At 37.1% G+C, this 20,943-nt stretch overlaps 2 protein-coding genes and 1 long non-coding RNA gene across 7 annotated transcripts in view; 2 read left to right on the top strand and 1 right to left on the bottom strand.

Moving 5' to 3' along the window:
- LOC308473728 overlaps positions 1-20,810 on the top strand; it is a 60,787-nt gene extending 39,977 nt beyond the window's left edge. The window contains exon 2 of the long non-coding RNA XR_013984255.1: positions 18,683-20,810. This is a non-coding gene — a long non-coding RNA (uncharacterized lncRNA). The remainder of the gene's footprint in view (positions 1-18,682) is intronic.
- Positions 1-20,943, bottom strand: part of MACROD2 (mono-ADP ribosylhydrolase 2) — a 978,088-nt gene that overhangs the window by 901,189 nt on the left and 55,956 nt on the right. The gene's annotated exons all lie outside the window — the stretch shown is intronic.
- On the top strand, positions 3,797-17,596 carry FLRT3 (fibronectin leucine rich transmembrane protein 3). 2 transcript variants are annotated; one of them, XM_080999134.1, is made up of 3 exons: positions 3,797-4,059; positions 11,557-12,145; positions 13,508-17,596. In XM_080999134.1, exon 3 carries the CDS (start codon positions 13,560-13,562, stop codon positions 15,507-15,509), a length of 1,950 nt encoding a protein of 649 aa, XP_080855260.1. In that variant the 5' UTR covers positions 3,797-4,059; positions 11,557-12,145; positions 13,508-13,559; the 3' UTR covers positions 15,510-17,596. The 2 variants fall into 2 exon arrangements, with proteins under 2 accessions (XP_080855260.1, XP_080855259.1); XM_080999133.1 differs by having other exon boundaries at positions 3,798-4,059; positions 11,557-12,277.

Here is a 20,943-nt window from a genome sequence, read left to right as displayed (position 1 = left end):
CAAATTCCCACTTGGCCATGAAGCTCATTGGGTGACCTTGGGCCAGTCATTGCCTCTCAGCCCTACCTAGCTCACAGGGTTGTTGTGGGATCAAATGGGGGACAGGGAGAGAAGCATGTATGCCACCTTAAGTTCCCTGGAGAAAAGGTGGGATATAAATGAAATAAATACATAATCTGAACCTTTAAAAAACCTGTAGCTTGTGCTGAGTCATTCTCACATATTTAACAAGCTGCAGTTGCAGGACCAAACACACCCAAATTAAACAGCACATTGAAATTAACCCTTTCTTGTCCTTTTTCTCTGCATGCATAAATCCTTATACATTAACATGTGCTGTAGCAGTTAAGATTGTTGGACTAAGACCTGGGAGAAAAAAGGGTTCAGATCCTCACTTGGGTGAACCGGGTACATCACCACAAGCTCCTTTGAGGAAATGTGGAATATAAATAAAATAAATATTCCATTGGTGCAGGGGTAACTTCAACCATTCCAGTACAACCTTTTTTTGGTGGTGATGGTCCAGTACAGGCACCCCCAAACTCGGCCTCCAGATGTTTTGGGACTACAACTCCCATCATCCATAGCTAACAGGACCAGTGGTCAGGGATGATGGGAATTGTAGTCCCAAAACATCTGGAGGGCCGAGTTTGGGGATGCCTGGTCCAGTATATGGGCATGGTTGAAGTTGGCCTAATTACATCCATGGTCACTTCATAAATAACTTCCATCTGATCCCATCTGATCGTGGGTGTCTATACCACCATTAGTATTATTATAATAAAGAATGATCTCTGGATTGGATTTCTGATTTGAGATGCGATTGCTGTATCATTATGAATTGAAGAAAGAAGAATGCAGTCAAGTTACGGAAATAAATAATTTGTGTTTTATGAAAACAGATGAACTATTGCTTTTTCACCCTCTATATTCCTTTCTCATGGGTGCATCAAAAGCACTTCTAGACATGATATTTTAACAGCATTAGGCAGGTTCAATTTAACGCCTATCACATTACATATATCATTTTTTTGTTCTTATCCCAACAGGTATAGATTTGACCCCCCCCCCAAAAAAAATTATAAGAATAAAACCACAGATTTTCACTAAATTACATGGTACTTTACACCATATCATGGTTAAGGACTACCTGTAGTATGGAGTAGTAGAAGACTGACAGAAAGCATCATGAATTTTCTTCATGATACATATGACCCCCCACCCCATGTCAACATGGTGGAGTCATGGCAAACAGGGTTTGACTTTGTTTATTTATTAAACAGTGTATTATAGATAACATACTAGTATCATTTGGATCACAAAAGAAAAATAGTTGTACTACAACTACCGAAGTCTTATAGTTAGAAATCCATTCGGCTAATCAAACAACAGTTCTGATTCATACACCAATCTGTCACCAGGGAAATCATTATCTACTAACATTAAATATCAATATATGTCACTTACAACAACTAACTCCATTTTTTGTGGCAACCAATATCTCCTGCAGTGTTCAGTAAACAAAATCCTATCCACAACCCTTTTTGTTACTTTTTAATTGGATAGAGAAATTTGTTGCTTTTCTAGCACACACTGTCCTTACACTACATTATGCAGTGGAACAAGTGATATAACACTTTGTTTTAGTAATAGCCATATCCTCAACCTACACCTTGTTCTGGCAAATAACCCACCTTTCAGCACACAGATGAACAGCAGGCACCTATGGAGTCTAAATAGTAAAGGCAACACAAGGGGAATCTGATGTAGCATTTTCAAAAACCTTTTAGTATTCTGTGGCAGTTGTGACCTGGTAAAATCTAATTATTTCTCTAGGGCCCTTTGGAATTGTTCAAGAAGATTTGTTACAGTTTCTAGCTGATGCATTAAGCACTTGGCTAAGCTTCACAGACTAAGATAGCTGAATGTGCATTCTACATATCTTTTATGAACTTTCCACTGCTACATGTAGAGGTATAACATGCACTACTACAACATGTTGATTTCAGTGGACTAAACTTCAGAGATTTTAAAAAAAAGGGGGGGAGGAAGGTTTTTGCAGAACAAATAAATGCCTCAAACAACTACTGAACAATATTCTGCACTGAACTTCCATTAATCCAAAACACAGACATGTAATCTGTCTGCTCCTTTAAGCAAATGTATAATGACACTCTAGAAAAGACAAGGGTTAAATGTTTCCACCTTTTTTATCCCCCAGTTTCTTAGATTCCTAATGATTTCCATAGCCATGGAGCTTTAAATGACTAGATCTCTTGTGAACTTAATTAAGCTTGGCCTTTCTGTCTTCAGATCTCAACAAAAAGTGCAATCAATTAACAAAGGAGATCGGCACAGAGTTCTTATGTGCTTACTGTGTGGGACATCTTTGGAAGAAAAGGCTAAGGAGTAAACCCTACACAAATCACAAGTAGAGCCCTTAAGGTGGGAGGGTGGTGTTTTGTATGCCTCCTTCCAGCAACTCCAAGCTGGTGCCAAATGTATTGCTTTCCTTTGGACCACGAGTGAGGCCAAGAGGCAGGTTGTGTCATCTGGGCAGCCCAGGACTTCCATACACAATGGCCTGGATTGCACCCCAGAAAGGTCAATCTGATAGCATCCAGTCTCGTTGTTGAGCACACTGTGCTTGCTCTACCACAGAAGTACAGAGATAAAGAAAATGGATCTAATGAAGAAAATGCAACTAAATGCTTGACATAGTCTACAACTGAATGGATTCAGAGGCAACTCATATACTGGAAGGAAACATAGACATTGGGAAATGCCAATTGCAGGAACCAAACTCCAGTTAATAAACAACTAGTGAAAGACAGCTAAATTGCAATGTAAGATACCAAGTATATTCAAATATGCTTGTGAGATAGCACAAATAAATAAATGAGATAACAGACATGAGTATCTGCAATTGTTTATCTCCCTCCACCCCCAGTTTCCTAACACACAATTTGTAATCTGCAGTCTCCTCATTCCAAGGAACAGCACTGGCTTCTAGGGTGTAAGCATATAGTACTGATGCCTGCCACCACCCAAATAAGCTATGTGTAACACTGACACACATCTTATTACCAGGAAATAGAATTAAAATTACTGATTCACAATTCCTAAAACTAACTTTCTCCCAATAATCTCTGAGGCAGTTTTATACTTTTTTTATATAATAAGAACAAAAACAAAACAGCCTTGCAAGAAACTCCACCCCTTTGCTACAGTTGAAGGTAAATACTGAATATTAACACTTCTAAATTGTCAAGCCTTACCATTATGAGCATTAAAATAACACATTTGTTTTTTCGTTAAAAATGTCTCCAAAATGGGATTCTCACCAGAGGAGTTATTTAAAAGTTTTTGCTGAGGACCCTCTAATAGCAGTTTAATTATGGTTGGTCCTCCAACTTTTAACTTAAAGCATTAGCTAGGTCCATGTGAGGATCAATTAATGAATGTATTGTCAATACATTTCCCTGTGGCAATTCCCAACTATTTTGAGTGAAAACTGTAAAAGTTGCACAAATGTATTAAAGCTGCATATCTGCATGCTGACGGAAAAAAATACTCGATTTGGAGATGACTGAAATGTTTTTGGCACGTATCTAAAGCTGGTGAACTGTAATATAGCACAGCTCTGGTTTTGGCATGCAATCCTGGATTTTCCTTCTCCGGCGCCCTCTGGTGTCTGTAATGTAATCTTTTGACAGCCTGCTTATCCAGTTGCCTGACTGAAGCAGAGCCAAAGACCTGCCCATTTATGACATCACCTCTTTATTCAACCACTGTTAGGTGAAAGCTTTAACTTCAGACTTCGGAGGTGGGCTGTGTGCACGTAACTGGAATGCTTCCCCCCTCACTCCTTCTCAGTGAGGGAGAAGTGATTTGACATAGCGAGAGCTCATACAATAGCTGCTGCTGCTGTTGCTGCTGCTTCTTTTTGTCTGTGGAATCTGAAACTGAGGGTTTTATAACCATTACTGGAATTATTGCTATTGTGCAGTTATAAATGGAATTTCTTTATAGATATAAATTTTCTACTTCATCCTACTGGTAAGTAATTCCTTCTAATTTGCACTCAAGTTTGATTTTTCCCACCCAGGCATTATAAAATTCAGCATAGCAGGAGGAGTTGGAAGGGAGATTGAAGAAAACTGCTTTTAAACTACAATGTTAAGCAAAAGTAGGACTTGCAACTGTATATAATTCAAGGTTTTTTACAGGGTGGGGTGAGGGGGGCTACGTGTCTGATGGTTGGAAACAATTGTTCAGTCTAGCTCTTTACAAGCGTTCCAGTCTAAATCATCAAATGGAAGACTTTACAAATGTGTTTTAACTAAGTGCTACAGAGCACACCAAAATTCAAGCTGCATGTTTTCCAATGTGGCCAATGCTGTATATGTGGCGTGTTCTCTCAATACTAGTTTCACAGCTATGGAAAGAGATAATCAAAAATTCATCACAGAAAATGAGTGCTCTGTCCAGGAGCAAATGTCTTCGTCTGCTTGGAGGAATTTTAAAAACTTTGGGAAAGGGTAAACAGCTACACCTAGGTTTTAAAGCCTGCATTACTGTTTCCCAAATCCGTAATCCTAAAGCCATATATTGCTTGATACAATTTAGCACGTAAGCCCACCACTCACACTCACTATGATATTCTTTCCTTAATGTATTGCAAAAGCCATTGCCTGATCAAATACAGTATGTGACGTGCATAATAAGCCAATAAATCTAGTCAGACAAATTAACAGACCTAAGCTTTTGAACAGAGGCTCATGCAAACAGTGGGACAGAAATTGCCATATTGAATTTTTAAAAGAATCATTTGTGGCTATATCAAACATGAAGTTTTTAGAATATCATAGTCCTCTGAAAATCTATTGTCTCCACATGTTAAGCTCATGCTGCCTCCATATTTTAAGCCTGTCTGCAGCCATGTATTTTTTTTTAACTACAGCATAAGTGAAACACTGCAATTGATATTTACAAGGAAACTCTAGGGTATGCATGTGAAACAAAATGGTTTCAAATAGTTTAAGAATGCAACAGGCCTGTCTCAAAAAGGATCAAGGTAAGCAAAACCTATCATAGCTGCATAACCCTAATTCCTAACAGAAACTGTAAAATTATCCATGTTGGTTGGTTAAGTTAGCATCCATAACATATCAGCCTATATCCCTTTTGATATACAATTAACTATTAAAAAGTTGTTAAACAAGGCCTAATGAACAAAATTAAAGGAGTATCATTTTACACTGTGACTGTTGCATGTGCATGTAAATTGCTATTTTAGTTTATTTTTCTTCTGCAGTCTTTGCTTGGATCTGCCCAAGAGCTGTGGTTTACAAAAGTATTATGGAAAATGTATTAAAAACCTATAGAAAGCACGGTCCACTTAACAAAGCTTCATGCTTTCCATGTAATTTATCTTTCTTTTTTCAGTTTCAAAACCTAAAATTCAGTAAGCAATTTAAGAAGTGAATTACATGATTTATTTAAGCTGTAACTTTGAAACTGCAGGAATCACTACAGTCACAAAGTTGGAGGAAGTAATGCAAAGACAATTCACGGTTATGCACAGAACTAAATGAATACTACAATCAGTGGGCATTTGCTAGAGAGAGAGAGAGAGAGAGAGAGGGAGGGAGGGAGGGAGGGAGAGAGGGGTAGAGGTAGAGATTAATTATCTACTTTTTAAAAAGAGTTTATAGAAAGGGACTGCCATGTATAAGCTGAAGCCTTACTTACACCAACTTGTTCCTATAAAATGTGAAATCACTGGACAATTAAAATTACTTCCACAATGGGATCACGCTAGGTAGTGTTGAGGATGAGGCATTCACAAGCTATTATTTTATAGTCAATTACAGTTCTTTCCTATCAAGTGAAACAAGTTGGGGAAAGTTTAATTGAAATTTAGGGTCTGTCAGGCTTTGGAAGATTATTATCACTTGCTCTGTTTCCTATGGGAGACTATACTCTCCAAGCAATAAGAAGTTCAAGCTATGTTTATAATACTACTTCTTATATACAGGAAGCTTTTACAAATTTATTATCTGGATTAAAACTGAAGAGTTTGAGGGAAAGCTACAGTTTGTGCCACTGAAGCCTGGCTGCACTGTATTTTTATTGTTAATGTTTATTTACCTATGTCTAGCGAGGTAAAGAAACATAATTTATGACATTTAATATACTAGATTTAAGTGCACAAGATTCCTAGGATTAGAATTTTAGTCTGACATCCAATTCTCTCCCAGTGACTGTTCAAATTTCCAGAATTATTTACCATTATAATTACCTTCCACTCAAAGTTTTCCCCCCAGCTCTATGTCTTTTCCTTTAAGTAGCTATGGCCACCTTCCTAGCATCAAACCGGATTTACATTACTGAAGAAAACTTCAAATGATATTAAGTTTTAGAGCTCATTCTCCTGGGCATATGAATTTAATATTAATATTGCCATTAGAAGTATTGTAAATGCTTTTTGCACCCCACCCCCTTAGAATCCTTCAGTGTTCTCTCTCCAGAAGCATTTGTGATTAAAACAGAGAAACTGGACAACAGCATTGGAGGGGAAAGGCAGACTTGCAGCCGCTGAAAAGAGATTTCTTGCAGTGTGTGCTACCCCCCAGTGGGCAAAATTTCTACACTAAAGTCACAGAAATCTGAGCCTTGAGGGGGGGAAAAGAGTCCTGTCTTAAAGGAAAAAAAGTAATCTTTTTCTATATCTGTATTTATCTTTATTTGTATTTTTGTAATTTTTTTTTTGTTTTCTGAATTTGAAAGAGGCAAGATAGAGTATGAGTGTGTACTTTCTGTGTTATTTTTTAAAAGCTATATATAGATATAATGTGTATTAGGTGCCAACAATACATATTTCTCCTCTGGGTTGAAGGTGCAAATCCTGACGTTTATTTCAGTTGAATCAGGATGTGAGTTAATATTTATGACACCCCAATCACATGGAAATATGTTCAACTGATTTCAGTGGAATATGCTTACATCTAAGTGTGCTTAAGAATCATAAGTAAACAGACAAGAAATACATTGCAATGTTAAAAACTGATGTTAGCAAAACAAGGCAGTAATTTATTTTCAAATATCAGCATTAGAATAGTTCAATATAAATCTAGTAGTATTAAAGTAAAATACATCACTTGGAAGTGTAAAAGCAGTTCCTACCCAACAACACATAAGCTATCAGAAAGTAAGAAAGACAAAAAATATTAAAGTATGAGGTGTGCTTGAGCTTGAGGTGTGCCAAGAATTTGTTAAGGCCTACTCCAAGTACCACTTTGGTAAAATATATGAAAGCAAAGATTGGTCCAAAATTTTTAAACAAGTCAAAGCAATTGTTCTCTAATTGTGACTAGGTGAGTTTAGCAGCTTTCTAAAGGTAAGCTACAAGCTACAGCTGACAAACACTGCAATCCTAAATACAGTTACTTGGAGTTAAGTACCATTAAACTCAGAGGGACTTACTTACTGAGTAAAAATGCAGAGGCCAACACTGTAAGGCTGCATACCTAAACCTACTGATGTGCAAGCAAGCACCACTGAAATCAGTGGCTCTTCCTGCCAAATGAGGATGGCTAGGGCCAGGATTGCAAAGTGCTATTTACTGTTCCCTACTGCAATTTATGAACAAATAAGAGTTCATGCTTTTCGGGAGGGGGTGGGCAGCTCATTACACTTCTTACATTTAAAAGTTAGGGATCATCTATATCTTCTCAATGGGAGTTACTTTTTTTAAGTTGTATTTTCATGGAATAAGCATAATCATATTTATGTTCGCCAGCAAATAATGGTGGCCTTCATATATACTACAAAAATGCAAATTTACTACCAGCTTTAGCATGGGAAAGGCTAAGATAGGTGATCATACCAACTCACATTAGTTTCGTTTTACAGAACCTTAATTTAAAACTTATGGGGAAACTGTTTACTCCAGTGATCGTGCTTAATGTAACGAATAACACTTGGAAATGATTTGCTATTTCAATGTGAAACAATTCTTAAATATGGTTATTTCCATAAGCCAAAGAAAATGTCGCTAAAAGAAAGTAGAGACTCAGAAGCCCAACTTCTCAACAAAGCTTTACATTCTTTAGCCATCACAAGGATATTTTAAGCTTCTTCTGCTTGCCTAACTTTAAACAAAAGATGAGGGTCCCCATGCTCATGAAACAGGGTGCTTAGAAAATATTTTGCTGTCACTACTAACCAACCCTGAGTAGTACACCTAAGAAAACACGTTGCACACTTCATTTTCAATACAACTGAGTCATGTTTAACCAAATTAACATTATAACAAGCAAAGCTTATTGAAAATATCCCTGCTTTTGAATGGCTCATAGAAGTCCAAAGCAATAATCTCAACGCACTTGAGCACATTATATATAGGAGCAGACACTTTCTTCAATCCACAGAGGGCACTATGAAATAAATCAAATGGCTATGCAAAACCAAAATCGCTGAACAATCACTTTTGTACAGCAAAGCTGAATTAATTCTGGTTGTCACGCTGTTGACATTTATAGCCTAAAGAGATATATCTGAATCTTCAGAACACTGCTGTGGATAGTTGCTAGAATGAAAGCATAGCCTTTCACATCAGTGTATCATAAATGAAGACACAAATTCACATATTCTAACTACTTTTTTAAAGTTTTAGGATAGGCAGTTGACCCACATCGTAGCATAAAGTACTAAAATCAGAGTTTTGGTTATAAATATATTTATGTTACCTTTAATATTTAGAGTAAAAAGGGTCCTTTTGTGCAGTGCTGCCTTTGACACACTATAGTTTCTCAGGTCTGAATAGCTAAATGTTTTAATTACCAACTGATTGAACAAATAAATTGGGCACCACAGGAATTTATCACCACAGTTTTTCAAGCATGGTACTAATATATTGAGAAATGGTAGAGTTAAAAACTAGTACTGTACATCTTTCTGTTTTTTAAAAAAATGTTTGTGCACCAGGATTTCTTCCATTGTCTTTTTGTTTTGTTCAAAATTAATGTTCTCTTTCAAAACCATGGGCCCATGAAGCTCACAATTTGATGTTGTGAAAACCTGGCCACAGTGTCTCTGAACAGTGGGGGGCATTTCTCTTTTCATCCTGCAAACTCAGCTATAATGACTTGATGTCAGGGAATATGTAAGGACAGCTCTAGAAAAGAGAAGGCTGAGCAAGGCAGCAGGATTCCCTTCTGTAGAGACAGATCATTGCTGCCTTTATTATGCAAACACATTGTTTTCAGCACTAGCTTGGAATATAAAAGCGAAGTGCAAGATATCAAATTAAATAAAAACTAAAGAAAACTGTTCCCTTCTGGCTGAAAGAAGGGGTAGGGGGGCTGGAAGCTTAATCCACATTTTTGAAACAGTCTTTTTTCCCCTCCAATGAAACTTGCTTTATTTTATCCTTTTGTTTTGATGTAATTTTGAGAGTAGGGATTTTAAAAACCCAAGAACTTAATGAGCTTTAGTGCTTTCATTTTAATCCAACATTGCTGCTAATACAATAGGGTCAATAAGTGATGGCTTGAATATCAAACAGTCCAAAAGGGAATGCATTTGAAACATTTGGTAAGTGAAATAAAAGTTTTCTATTCCCAGAAACAAGTACATTCTTTGCTCTAGGTAAGGTATCCAAACATGCTCTACAAGCAATTTAAGTTTGATATCCATTTCCCAAGAACAATACTACTTAAAATCCACTATCTTTAATTAATCACTTAGGTAGTTTAACATTTAATTCCTACACACATTATATGTCTTCTGCTAAATAAATTATTCTCTGTTACTTGAAACTACTTTCCTATTACTCAGTCTTACTATAAAAAAACCTATAGTAATTCCTCCTTTGCTGGTTAACCAAAGTGGATTATGAAGTTCAAAAACAGATTATAAACTTTAGAACCTCATAGTATCCTCAGTATTTAGACAGCTGAACAAATAAGGCTACTTGCTAATTGAGCGATGTCTTCCAAGGTATTTATCAGGCTTCAGTTGTTGTTTTACATTTCATTTCAAGGTAATGGTGCTATGCAGTCTTAAGTCTTTTATCACTAATCACTTCAGAAAATTTCATTTTGTTTCAGTACCGTATTTTTAATATATTCATATCTCTTAAGAACTGATGATGATGACTGTTACATTCTGAAATCCATAGGTAAACACCAAATATTTAACCATGTTACATATCACAACAGAAACGCTTTACATTAATTTTGAACAAATGTCGCATTATACTTTGACTGGAATTACACTGTACCAATAGTCAATGGTGGCACAGGAAAGACAGTGTTTACACGACTGAGTTGCACAAGGTAGAAAAAGGAAACTGAACATTTGTACTATTTCACATACACTGGAAATGTGTACATTACCTAGCAATAGTCTAACAGATGTTTTGGTGTGTACTAATGAGTACTTTAGAAACTCATTTCTAATTAGAACTGATTCAATGTAAAAGGTGAAGCAGATTTTAGTGTGCATGGCAAACGTAAGGATGCACACACATTTTTAGTCCTGCTGTATTCCGTGTACTTATTAACATAGGAAGCCTTGCTACCCCCTCCTCCCCTCTTAAAGAGAGTTAGGTCAATGGCCCATCTACCTCAGTATCATCTATACTGCGGGTGAGGAACGTGTGAGGAATTACCACTCCAATAATCCCTGACCACTGACTGGCCTTGCTGGTTAGGGCTGATGGGCGACAAGTTCCTTACCCCATGGTCTATTCACTGGTAGTGGGACTGAACTTAGGGTTTTTCACATAGAAAATATATGCTCAGCTACTGAGCTACGCTACTTGCCCTTCTTAGAATTGCAGTCATATTTGCTGGGTTTAAATTTCCAGATGAGAAGGAAAGGTTACCCACATGCAGACATAAAAACCATTTAAATGACGTTTTTCATTACAACATAGCATTCTTCTTGCTTGTGTAGAACAATCTAGCCTGGCAATGCATCAGTCTGCAGGACTGGTCCAAAAGGATCCTCGTATTGTCAAAATATAGTTAATACAATATTATATTCAATTTTCAACCTAACTGTACACTTTAGAAATGTTCAGCACTGTAATTAACTACCTCCTCCTGGAGAATAAATTCGGAACTACAGTCACTAAGACAGACACCTGAGCATTAGAAATTGTTATTATACCTTTGCTGATTTACATTTTAAACTATCGGCAACTGTCTTGCTTCCTGAATGCAGAAGACCATGAACAGTAGTATGCATGCCATCCACTGCACCTAGGCCTCTATTTGTAATCTAAAGAGTCATGTGTCACATTTGCAAAACAGTTTCTCTTTGGTCCGTTGATCAAAGCTGACTTCCATTGCTGTTTTGTTGAGACCAATTTCTTCCAATGCTGAACTTAGCTGTGTATCTGATACAAGAACTTCAAATTTTTGCTCTATTAGTACTCCCATAATGAGGCTATATTATTGTAGAAATGCTAAGTCAAGAAAAGTTTGCACAAGGCAATTCATCATCACTTTTGGATAACAATTTGCTTTTTCCTTACTTTTACAGGCACCAACTGAATGAAATTTTAGAAAGGAAACCCTGTCACTGGTATTAGCATGTTTTGGTTTCCCCAAGAAAAGCCTGTGAATTAAAACAAAAACCATCTGAAGTGAGCACCTGGCATTTTCAGACAGAATGAGGAAATATGCTGAGCTGGAAATTCGGATCAAGCACTAAGTGAATGGTGTAGCCCAGCAGGCATGGATTTATCAGGACACATCAACATTCAAAGTTTATAGTTGGATGATTGTGGACAGAAAAAAAGAAGCTATCATGATTCAAGCCTTAACATCACGAATTGTTTTGAGCACACAGAGCTGAAGTTACCATCTCTAGCCACAACATTATGAAAAGAACTTCTAAGCATTTGAGAATTTTTTTGTTAAAGAAGTTGTTCACACACACTTGGGGGTAAAAGGAGAGAGAACCCTCTTCCCTCTTCTTCAAAGTCTCATTCCTGCAGAGTAACAGAAACTGAAGCTTTTATCTTCAACAGCCTGATGTGCTTATTTACCATGATGAAACTTTATTGGAATGTTCATTGAACATAGTGGAGCTCACCAGGAAAGATATTATACTCACAAGCATCATTTAAGTAAGTACTGTGAAGGAAATACAGCTGCGTGAACTAAACTATAAATTTCTCCAAGCCAACTTGGTTTCTAGAAAATCGTATGCCAACTGGATTCTAGCAAGCACAAAAGGTTCCCTCGCATCTTTAAATAAGGTAGGTTCCATAACAAAATATTATTTTAGAAAGTGGAACAATTAAGATCCACTGGTCACGAAAGTAAACCATTGCAATGATCACATTCTACAGATAAAAGAGAACTAAAAGTTAACAACACAGAAGCAAGCACTGCCAAAGAAATATTTTTTAAAATGGGTTAGTGGATATGACAAATTAATTAAATAGGCAGTGGCAAAGCGAAGGAAACTATGCATCTTTAAAGTCTTGTCAAATATCAGGTATTAAAACATAGTATGTTTAATGAGTTACTCCTCCTAATTACCACAACCGGTATTGCTCCAACAGCAAGAGAAGTTTTTCATTGCACACCAGTTCATTTTGCTGGAAAACAAAATAGTTTCAAAAACTTGTTTTGTTTCTTTTTAATTTTACAGGTCAATAGAAAAAATAATCCTTATGATATAAAATACAGATATTCCATACCTTATTTTATTTTATATGACTAAGGAAAATCATTAGTATCCCAAGGCTGCAATCCTTTTCCCACCTACCTGGAATTTACCTGAGTATGCAAGGTTAGGATTTCACCCTAACCCATGAAGTAATATACAAGCAATATTGAAATAACTGATTATATCACATGTTTCAAGAGGTTTGTGCAAACTTTCATGTCTCTAGTATTACTAAGCTGACAATTCTGTTTAAAATGAAAATTTTGTCACTATGCCATCTACTTGAGGCAGAAGAGAAATCTGTTCTATATTTAAGCTTCCACTTAGGTTTAACTCCTTTATTGTACTTCCAATGAAATAGTTGAAGACAGGGAACACATTTCATCACTGTTCATTATTAGTTACCATGCAGTGTGTCCTGTCTAATTATTCACTCAGTTTTCATACTTCAGAAAAAAACAGTGGTCTAAGGAGAGTTTGAATACTTAAAGATGAATTTCAGTATCATAATGTGCTAAAGTAGTGAATTTAGGTAACATTGTGCCTGCATCTTATGAGTACAAGGCAACTGCTCAAATTCAAACGATTGTGGGGTGAACTGTGTACATGCAGAAGGTTACTGAAGTTTCTTTTTTTAAAAAAAAGTTCCTATGCCAGCACAGCAAGCTATAATGTATAAGCAAGCAATCCCCATTTAACACACTATGACTTATCTTCAATTAAACATACATAGGACTATGCTGTTAGATATGTTGTTTTCATTTCAAAGTGATACTTCACTGTACTCTACTATTAATCTGATTTTTTTCTCTAGATTGCTGAAAACCAAACACTAGTCTCTGGGCAAACCTCACTGCAACTTGACCATGATCAGTGCAACCTGGAATTTCATCCTAATTTGGACAAAGATAGGGCTTTTGCTCAAAATGGCACCTCACTCTGTCAGTGCCAAGTCCTGCCCTTCAGCATGCCGCTGTGATGCAGGATTCATTTACTGCAATGATCGTGACTTAACATCAATTCCTACTGGGATTCCAGAGGACGCTACAACCCTTTACCTTCAGAACAATCAAATCAATAATGCTGGAATTCCTTCTGAGCTAAAAACCTTGATCAAAGTGGAGAGAATTTATTTATACCACAACAGCTTGGATGAGTTCCCTACCAACCTCCCAAAGTACGTCAAAGAATTGCATTTGCAGGAAAATAACATAAGGACAATTACTTATGATTCACTTTCACAAATTCCTTATCTGGAAGAATTACATTTGGATGATAACTCTGTTTCTGCAGTTAGTATTGAAGATGGAGCATTCCGGGATAATATCTATCTTAGACTTCTTTTTCTTTCCCGAAATCACCTTAGCACCATTCCCTGGGGCTTGCCTAAAACAATAGAAGAACTGCGCTTGGATGATAATCGCATTTCCACAATTTCGGAGCTGTCCCTTCAAGACCTTACAAATCTAAAACGTCTAGTTTTAGATGGAAATCTCTTAAGCAATCATGGATTAGGCGAGAAAGTCTTTACGAATCTAGTCAATTTAACAGAACTCTCATTGGTCCGTAATTCCCTTACAGCAGCTCCAATAAATTTGCCAGGAACAAATCTGAGAAAGCTTTATCTACAAGAAAACCATATAAATCATGTATCAGCTAATGCTTTTGCGTACCTACGACAGTTGTATCGGCTAGATATGTCCAATAATAATCTCAGTAATTTACCTCAGGGTGTCTTCGATGACCTGGACAATATAACCCAATTGTTTCTTCGCAACAACCCTTGGCACTGCGGGTGCAAAATGAAATGGGTTCGTGACTGGTTGCAAATGCTGCCTCTCAGAGTTAATGTACGTGGACTGATGTGTCAAGCCCCAGAGAAAGTTCGTGGGATGGCTATCAAAGACCTCAATTCAGAGCTATTTGATTGCAAAGATGAGGATATTGTAAGCACTATCCAAATTACTGCTTCAGTACCAAACACTTTATACCCTGTGCAAGGACACTGGCCAGTTTCTGTGACCAAATCACCTGAAATGAAGACTCCTAATCCACATAAAAACTACAGAACAACCGCTACCCCAGTACAGGAAATCATTACCATTGTTGTAAAGGCTGTAAGCACCGAGACTATTCATATTTCTTGGAAAGTTGCACTACCCATGACTGCTTTAAGACTTAGCTGGCTCAAGATGGGTCATAGTCCTGCCTTTGGATCTATAACTGAAACCATTGTTACAGGAGACCGGAATGACTATTTGCTTACAGCACTTGAGCCAGACTCACCATACCGTGTATGCATGGTTCCCATGGAAACCAGTAACATCTATCTGTCTGATGAAACCCCTGTTTGTATAGAGACTGAAACTGCACCCCTTAAAATGTACAATCCTACAACCACCCTAAACCACGAACAAGAAAAAGAACCATACAAAAATTCTAGCTTGCCCTTGGCTGCCATCATAGGGGGTGCAGTGGCACTAGTAGCTATAGCTTTGCTGGCTTTAGTCTGCTGGTATGTCCATAGGAATGGGTCCTTGTTCTCGAGAAACTGTACGTACAGCAAAGGACGTAGGAGGAAAGATGATTATGCTGAAGCTGGAACAAAGAAGGACAATTCTATCTTAGAAATCAGGGAGACTTCTTTTCAGATGATATCTCTGAACAATGAACAAGTGTCCAAGGAGGAATTTGTAATACATACCATATTCCCACCTAATGGGATGAATCTATACAAAAACAACCACAGTGAAAGCAGCAGTAACAGAAGCTACAGAGACAGTGGTATACCTGATTCAGATCACTCACACTCATGATACTAAAGGAAATTAAAGACTTGTGGTGGTTTCTTTTTTCCCTTCTCACAAAGAATGGCAACTTGAAAAGGTTGCTGGCCTACTGCAGAACACTGGATTAAAAGACTGAATAAGCAATGTATTGTACATTTGCCATATAATTTATATTTAAGAACTTTTTATTAAAAGTTTCAAATTTCAGGTGACTGCTGCGATTAATGTAGCAAGGATGCCTGAAAACAATTCTATATTTTAGTATTTTTTAGTAATTTGTACTGTATTTTCCTTGCTAATATTGAAATTACAGACCATTTAACTTTTGTGTTCTACTGAGTAAGATGACTTGTTGACTGTGAAAGTGAATTTTCTTGCTGTGTTGAACAATCAGGACTTTGCATACATTTGAGATCCTTGTAAGTATAAGCACAGGCCATTTTCACTTTGGTATTCGTAAAAGGTTAAACCTGGCAAACTGAAAATGTTCAGAAGTGACTGCGAAATTGATCAAAATACAATCTTGGGTATATGAAATACATAAAACAACTAAAAACCTAATGTGAAAAGTAGTGGGCAATACCAGTTACTTAGCTATAACCAGATTTGTAAGTAAAAGGATACTGCAGCAGATAGCTGTTGTCTAGGTAGGGCAGATGAAACAAGAATAAAGCACATATTACTGTTCTAAATGCATAAAAGCAGGGTCAGCTCTTATTTTTATGAAAAATAAAATCTAAGACTACCCTAAACATATAAATGTCCAAACCTAAATTTATTCATCATTCTATAAGAGAACGTTTATAATTGCTAACTGCAGTTCTTCTAATGTCATGAAAGCATATACTATATATGCAATTAAATGTATACTATACATATTTCAACTGCCATTGAGAATATTGCCCATTGCTATCACAGTTATCCGAATATTAACAAACACACAAGTGAAGATACTTTGATCTGGCTTTCTACTTAGTTGTGATCTATTTAATGTTTAATACCCAAGACATTTTGTTGCCATAACTATTATTCCCCAAATGAAAACCAAAGTGCATTGAACGCCCTTTGGCCAGTCTTGTATGTGCCTTGATCGAAAGTTATATGTGTTCCGCTTTTAACTGGGAACAAACTTTTCACACACATACACTTAATTATGGAAAGATATTGGTCTTAATGCTGAATAAAATATAAAATGAAGTATCATAAACTAAGTGCTCTTCTTAACCTCATTAGACAAACACACACACAGTGTTACACCAATTGAATATTTAGAATGTTTCTGCACTAACTCCATCTGGGAGGTAAAACCTGAATTTCTTCCTAGTTCAACCAAACATGATAGGATATAACAAGTACTTTTCTCCTGCCACAGCTAAAATATTACAGAATAGAAGGAGCAAGTTAAAATTGATACAACTAGGTAATTTAAGTACAAGGAGACAGTTTTCTCAGGAATTCTTTTACTAGGGTGATGAATGGCTATAGATATGGGACAGCACTGATCTTGAAATTATTGAAATTGTTAACTGGATTATCTTCTACATTTACATGATGTTTCTGCAATGATTTTAAAGTGTGTGATTTGGGGGAGGTAAGACAACATGTCTGTATTTTTGGCAGAGCCAGGCCAGCCATAGAGGCAGACTGGGTAGTCTCCCAGGACAGCACATTTAAAGGAGGGCAAACCATGTCACAAGAGCAGATTGACCCTGAGACCACATTATGTTTCTAGTATATCTGCATCCCAGCACGAACTGAAAGTCCACAATAAAGTCCTCCATAACATGGGAATCTAGGGAACATACTTGCTTCACGTGGAAAAGTCCTTGTCCTGCCTCTCCAAGGACAGAAATAAATTAAGATCTGGGCTGCCCCATTCCTGCAATTGTTCTACAAGTCTGGTTCTACAGATATATTGTGCCAATAATCTGACTTCATATATTTTTGAGCTCTAATGCTTTAAAACCATTGCCTTAAAACACCAAATTGTTGTATTTCTAGTTGTTGTTAATGGATTGGACATGATAATTCTTACATCATCCACCTCACTTCATATATTACACAGACAGACGGACACGGACAGACACACACACACACACACACACACACACAAACACAAACACACACACACACACACACACACACACACACACACGTTAAGGGTACTTTAAGCTATTGTTCATGGTAATTGATCTTTAATAGAAAAGTGCAGAGTATATATCATGCTGTGTACTCTTAGCTTAACTAAGTAAAGCTATGTTTCATCCCATTAGGATGAATTGTTGAAAGAAAACCATTATGACAAAATTTTAGTAGATAGGTTTACGTTTTTCTACAATTTCCTAGAGTCAAATAATTGGCAAAACAAAAATTGATTGCCAAATGCATGGCACAGTGATTGCATGTCCCATCAATCAGTCCCTAAAACCTTCCAAGTAGAGCCTGTATTTATGACGACACTACCTTTTCAGCTGCAAAAAAGGAACTAGTAGCTGAAGAGACCATTTGTAAGTGAGAGAAATGTCTCTCAAACATTTCTCTTTTCCACACATTAACAGACAGTAATCTTATTTCCATAAATCAATATCCAAATATGGCAATATTATATGGCAATAGTTAATGATGAAGTCTATTTGTCAATTTCTATATAATTAATTATAAAAAGAACATAATATTTGATCATTTCTCAAAAGCTAAAACTTCGAAGCAGGAGGAGTGATTTTGATGTTATGCAGAAAAATCCAGTAAGGAGGTGGTTTGACACCTGCTGGGAACTAATAAATTGTTTATGGCATGCACAAAACATGTGATTGCAGAAACAAGTAGCTAGTGTGCGTTCACATGGACCTAATTCAAAAGTCACACAGAAAGAAGGCAAAAATATATTTCTGAAGATAGCGTAGATCTTTTCCCCATCAAACAATCCACCCCAGATGATTAGCCTATTCCATTAAACTCTCACTTTAACTTCTCAGCATAATAAGGTCACCTTATTAAAATTTACATTGTTGATATGCTGTGCAAAAGCATCTTAATGTAGGGATGGGAAACCTGTGACCCTTCAGAGATAGATTGCTGGCCTACAGTTCCCAATTACCCCATACTGTCTGGGGCTGATGGGAGATAGCATTTGCAATCCAACAGCATTTGCAGAGCCACAAGTCATCATCCCCTATCCATTTTAAATACATTAGTAACAGGAGATTGGCTAGGAAGGCAGCTGGACCCTTTGACAAGGGAGTCAAATGTGTGATAAAGGAGGATAGGGAGATTGCAGAGAACCCAAAACTGTCTGAGTCTGGAGCAATCAGGGGGAAAGAAAATGGCAGCTGTACTGTTCCCAGAATAAAATATTTTTTAAAACGAAAAATGGAAGATTCCCAATGGTACTCCTAAAGATTAGTAGTTGCCCCAAATTTCACCATCCTCCCGAAAATGCACAAGAAATCATGCTTCAAATTAGATGCCTGTAAATGGAGCCACAAATTTGGAGCAACACTTGGTCCATCCCTACTTAGGATACATTTTTAGATAAATTTGTATGGAGACCATATACATTTTCACTGTCAGCTAAAACATGTGCTGACATTATTGCAGAAACCAGCCACGGACAGTCAGGTCACAGGCTACATTCTATATGTTCAGCATACACACCATCCCTCCACCCACACCCACCATCAATAACGGTATCTTTGTATAGTCTTTAAAACTGAGCAGGGGAGAAAGTACTGTATTTTTTGCTCTATAAGACTCACTTTTTCCCTCCTAAAAAGTAAGGGGAAATGTGTGTGCGTCTTATGGAGCGAATGCAGGCTGTGCAGCTATCCCAGAAGCCAGAACAGCAAGAGGGATCGCTGCTTTCACTGCGTAGTCATCCCTCTTGCTGTTCTGGCTTCTGAGATTCAGAATTTTTTTTTTTTTCTTGTTTTCCTCCTCCAAAAACTAGGTGCGTCTTGTGGTCTGGTGCATCTTATAGAGCGAAAAATACGGTAATCTATTATGTTAGCCTTTGGCAATGAAAAGCCAGGTTTATTTCAGAAACAACAATTAAAAATATATATATTTAAATAGGTGGGCAATACTCAACTGTTTTTCCTCTTTTAAAAGCCAAGGCAGAAAACACTGCGATATCTTTCATAGTGGCTACCCCACAAATGTCAGAATGTATCAAAGTATTACATTAAAATGTAAGACATTCATATCCACAAAGACGTGGACCCAAATGATCCTGCTTGTTGCCAGTTACATAAAGAATCTAGTCCTGCAAAAGCAGTCACAGAGTTGGGTGCTCTCCTTCCATTTTTCTCGGCCTCTATAGTCAGTTGCTGTATGTACCATCAATATCTGACAACTGTCACTGCTGGAAGCAATCCCACTGAGAGCGGCTTGTCTTGTGTACTCCCTTCACATTTGTCTATCACCCAGTAAGACAAATCTGAGCTTTTTAGAGACAGTCATATCAAATTGAAAATCTGTACACTAAAAGGCTTTTTAGACTACTACTACTAGAGAGCTACACGATGAAAGGGAAAATTTAGAAGCCTTTACAGCAACTTCAGTTTCTTCTGTTTGAAGATGGTGAGTACTACTAAACTAGATCCCTGCCTTAACCTCCCATCGCACAAGTGCCCAACAGAAGACTGCATCTGGAAAAGGTTGGGGAGAGCACCATCTCTCTTAATTCATGCCATCTTTTTGCATCCTGTTATCATGGGGCTCTGAGATGGTCTCATTACAGTATGACACACAGGTGCAATAGCATGGTTAGGTAATTTTATGCTCTGGACTTAATTGTTTTACAAGAGGGCTACATTTGAGGGCCTTCCTGTTCATTATGCCCCGAAGTACTGCCCTGCTAGTACTACTTCACAGATGTAGTTTACAGAACCTTCCTGTATCTTTAAATAAATATATTGTTTATTTTCATAAATAAAGCCTATAGTAAAATTAAGTATCCTCCAATACTGCCATTCGTATGTGTCTACTATCCACTATGTGCAGCACCTTGAAACAAGATTTTGATAGTGAAAACGTACTGATGAGGTCTCTAGCTGGTTAACAGTATTTAAATTGGTATGAGTTAAATTGTTGTTTCAGAGAAGCAAAATCACTGAGGCAAAACCTATAAAATAGAATAATATTTTACATTATCATAAAATTTTATTGGGTACTGCTATATGTAGTCCATGAATCTTGCAGCATAAATGATGCATGCTATTTCTGGGGGTGGGGGAATTATATATCTATAGTGAATTTCTTGTCAAATTGTGCTGATTATGGCAGCTTGCCCAAAGCTAAATTCATTGTAATAAAACTCCTGGACTGGAACATGGTGCCATTTACGTTATTCACCACCTGAATTGTTTTTGTAGTATATAAACCCAAAGCAAACAGCTGTCAGTTTGAAAACCTCTGAAGAGCTCTGTCGCTAGGCACTGCTGGGCTTTCTTGCTTCGATGCT

This window comes from Podarcis pityusensis (assembly GCF_964106645.2).
Source record: "Podarcis pityusensis genome assembly, chromosome: 3".
Lineage (NCBI taxonomy): Eukaryota > Metazoa > Chordata > Lepidosauria > Squamata > Lacertidae > Podarcis > Podarcis pityusensis.
This window is presented reverse-complemented; position numbering and strand designations above follow the sequence as displayed.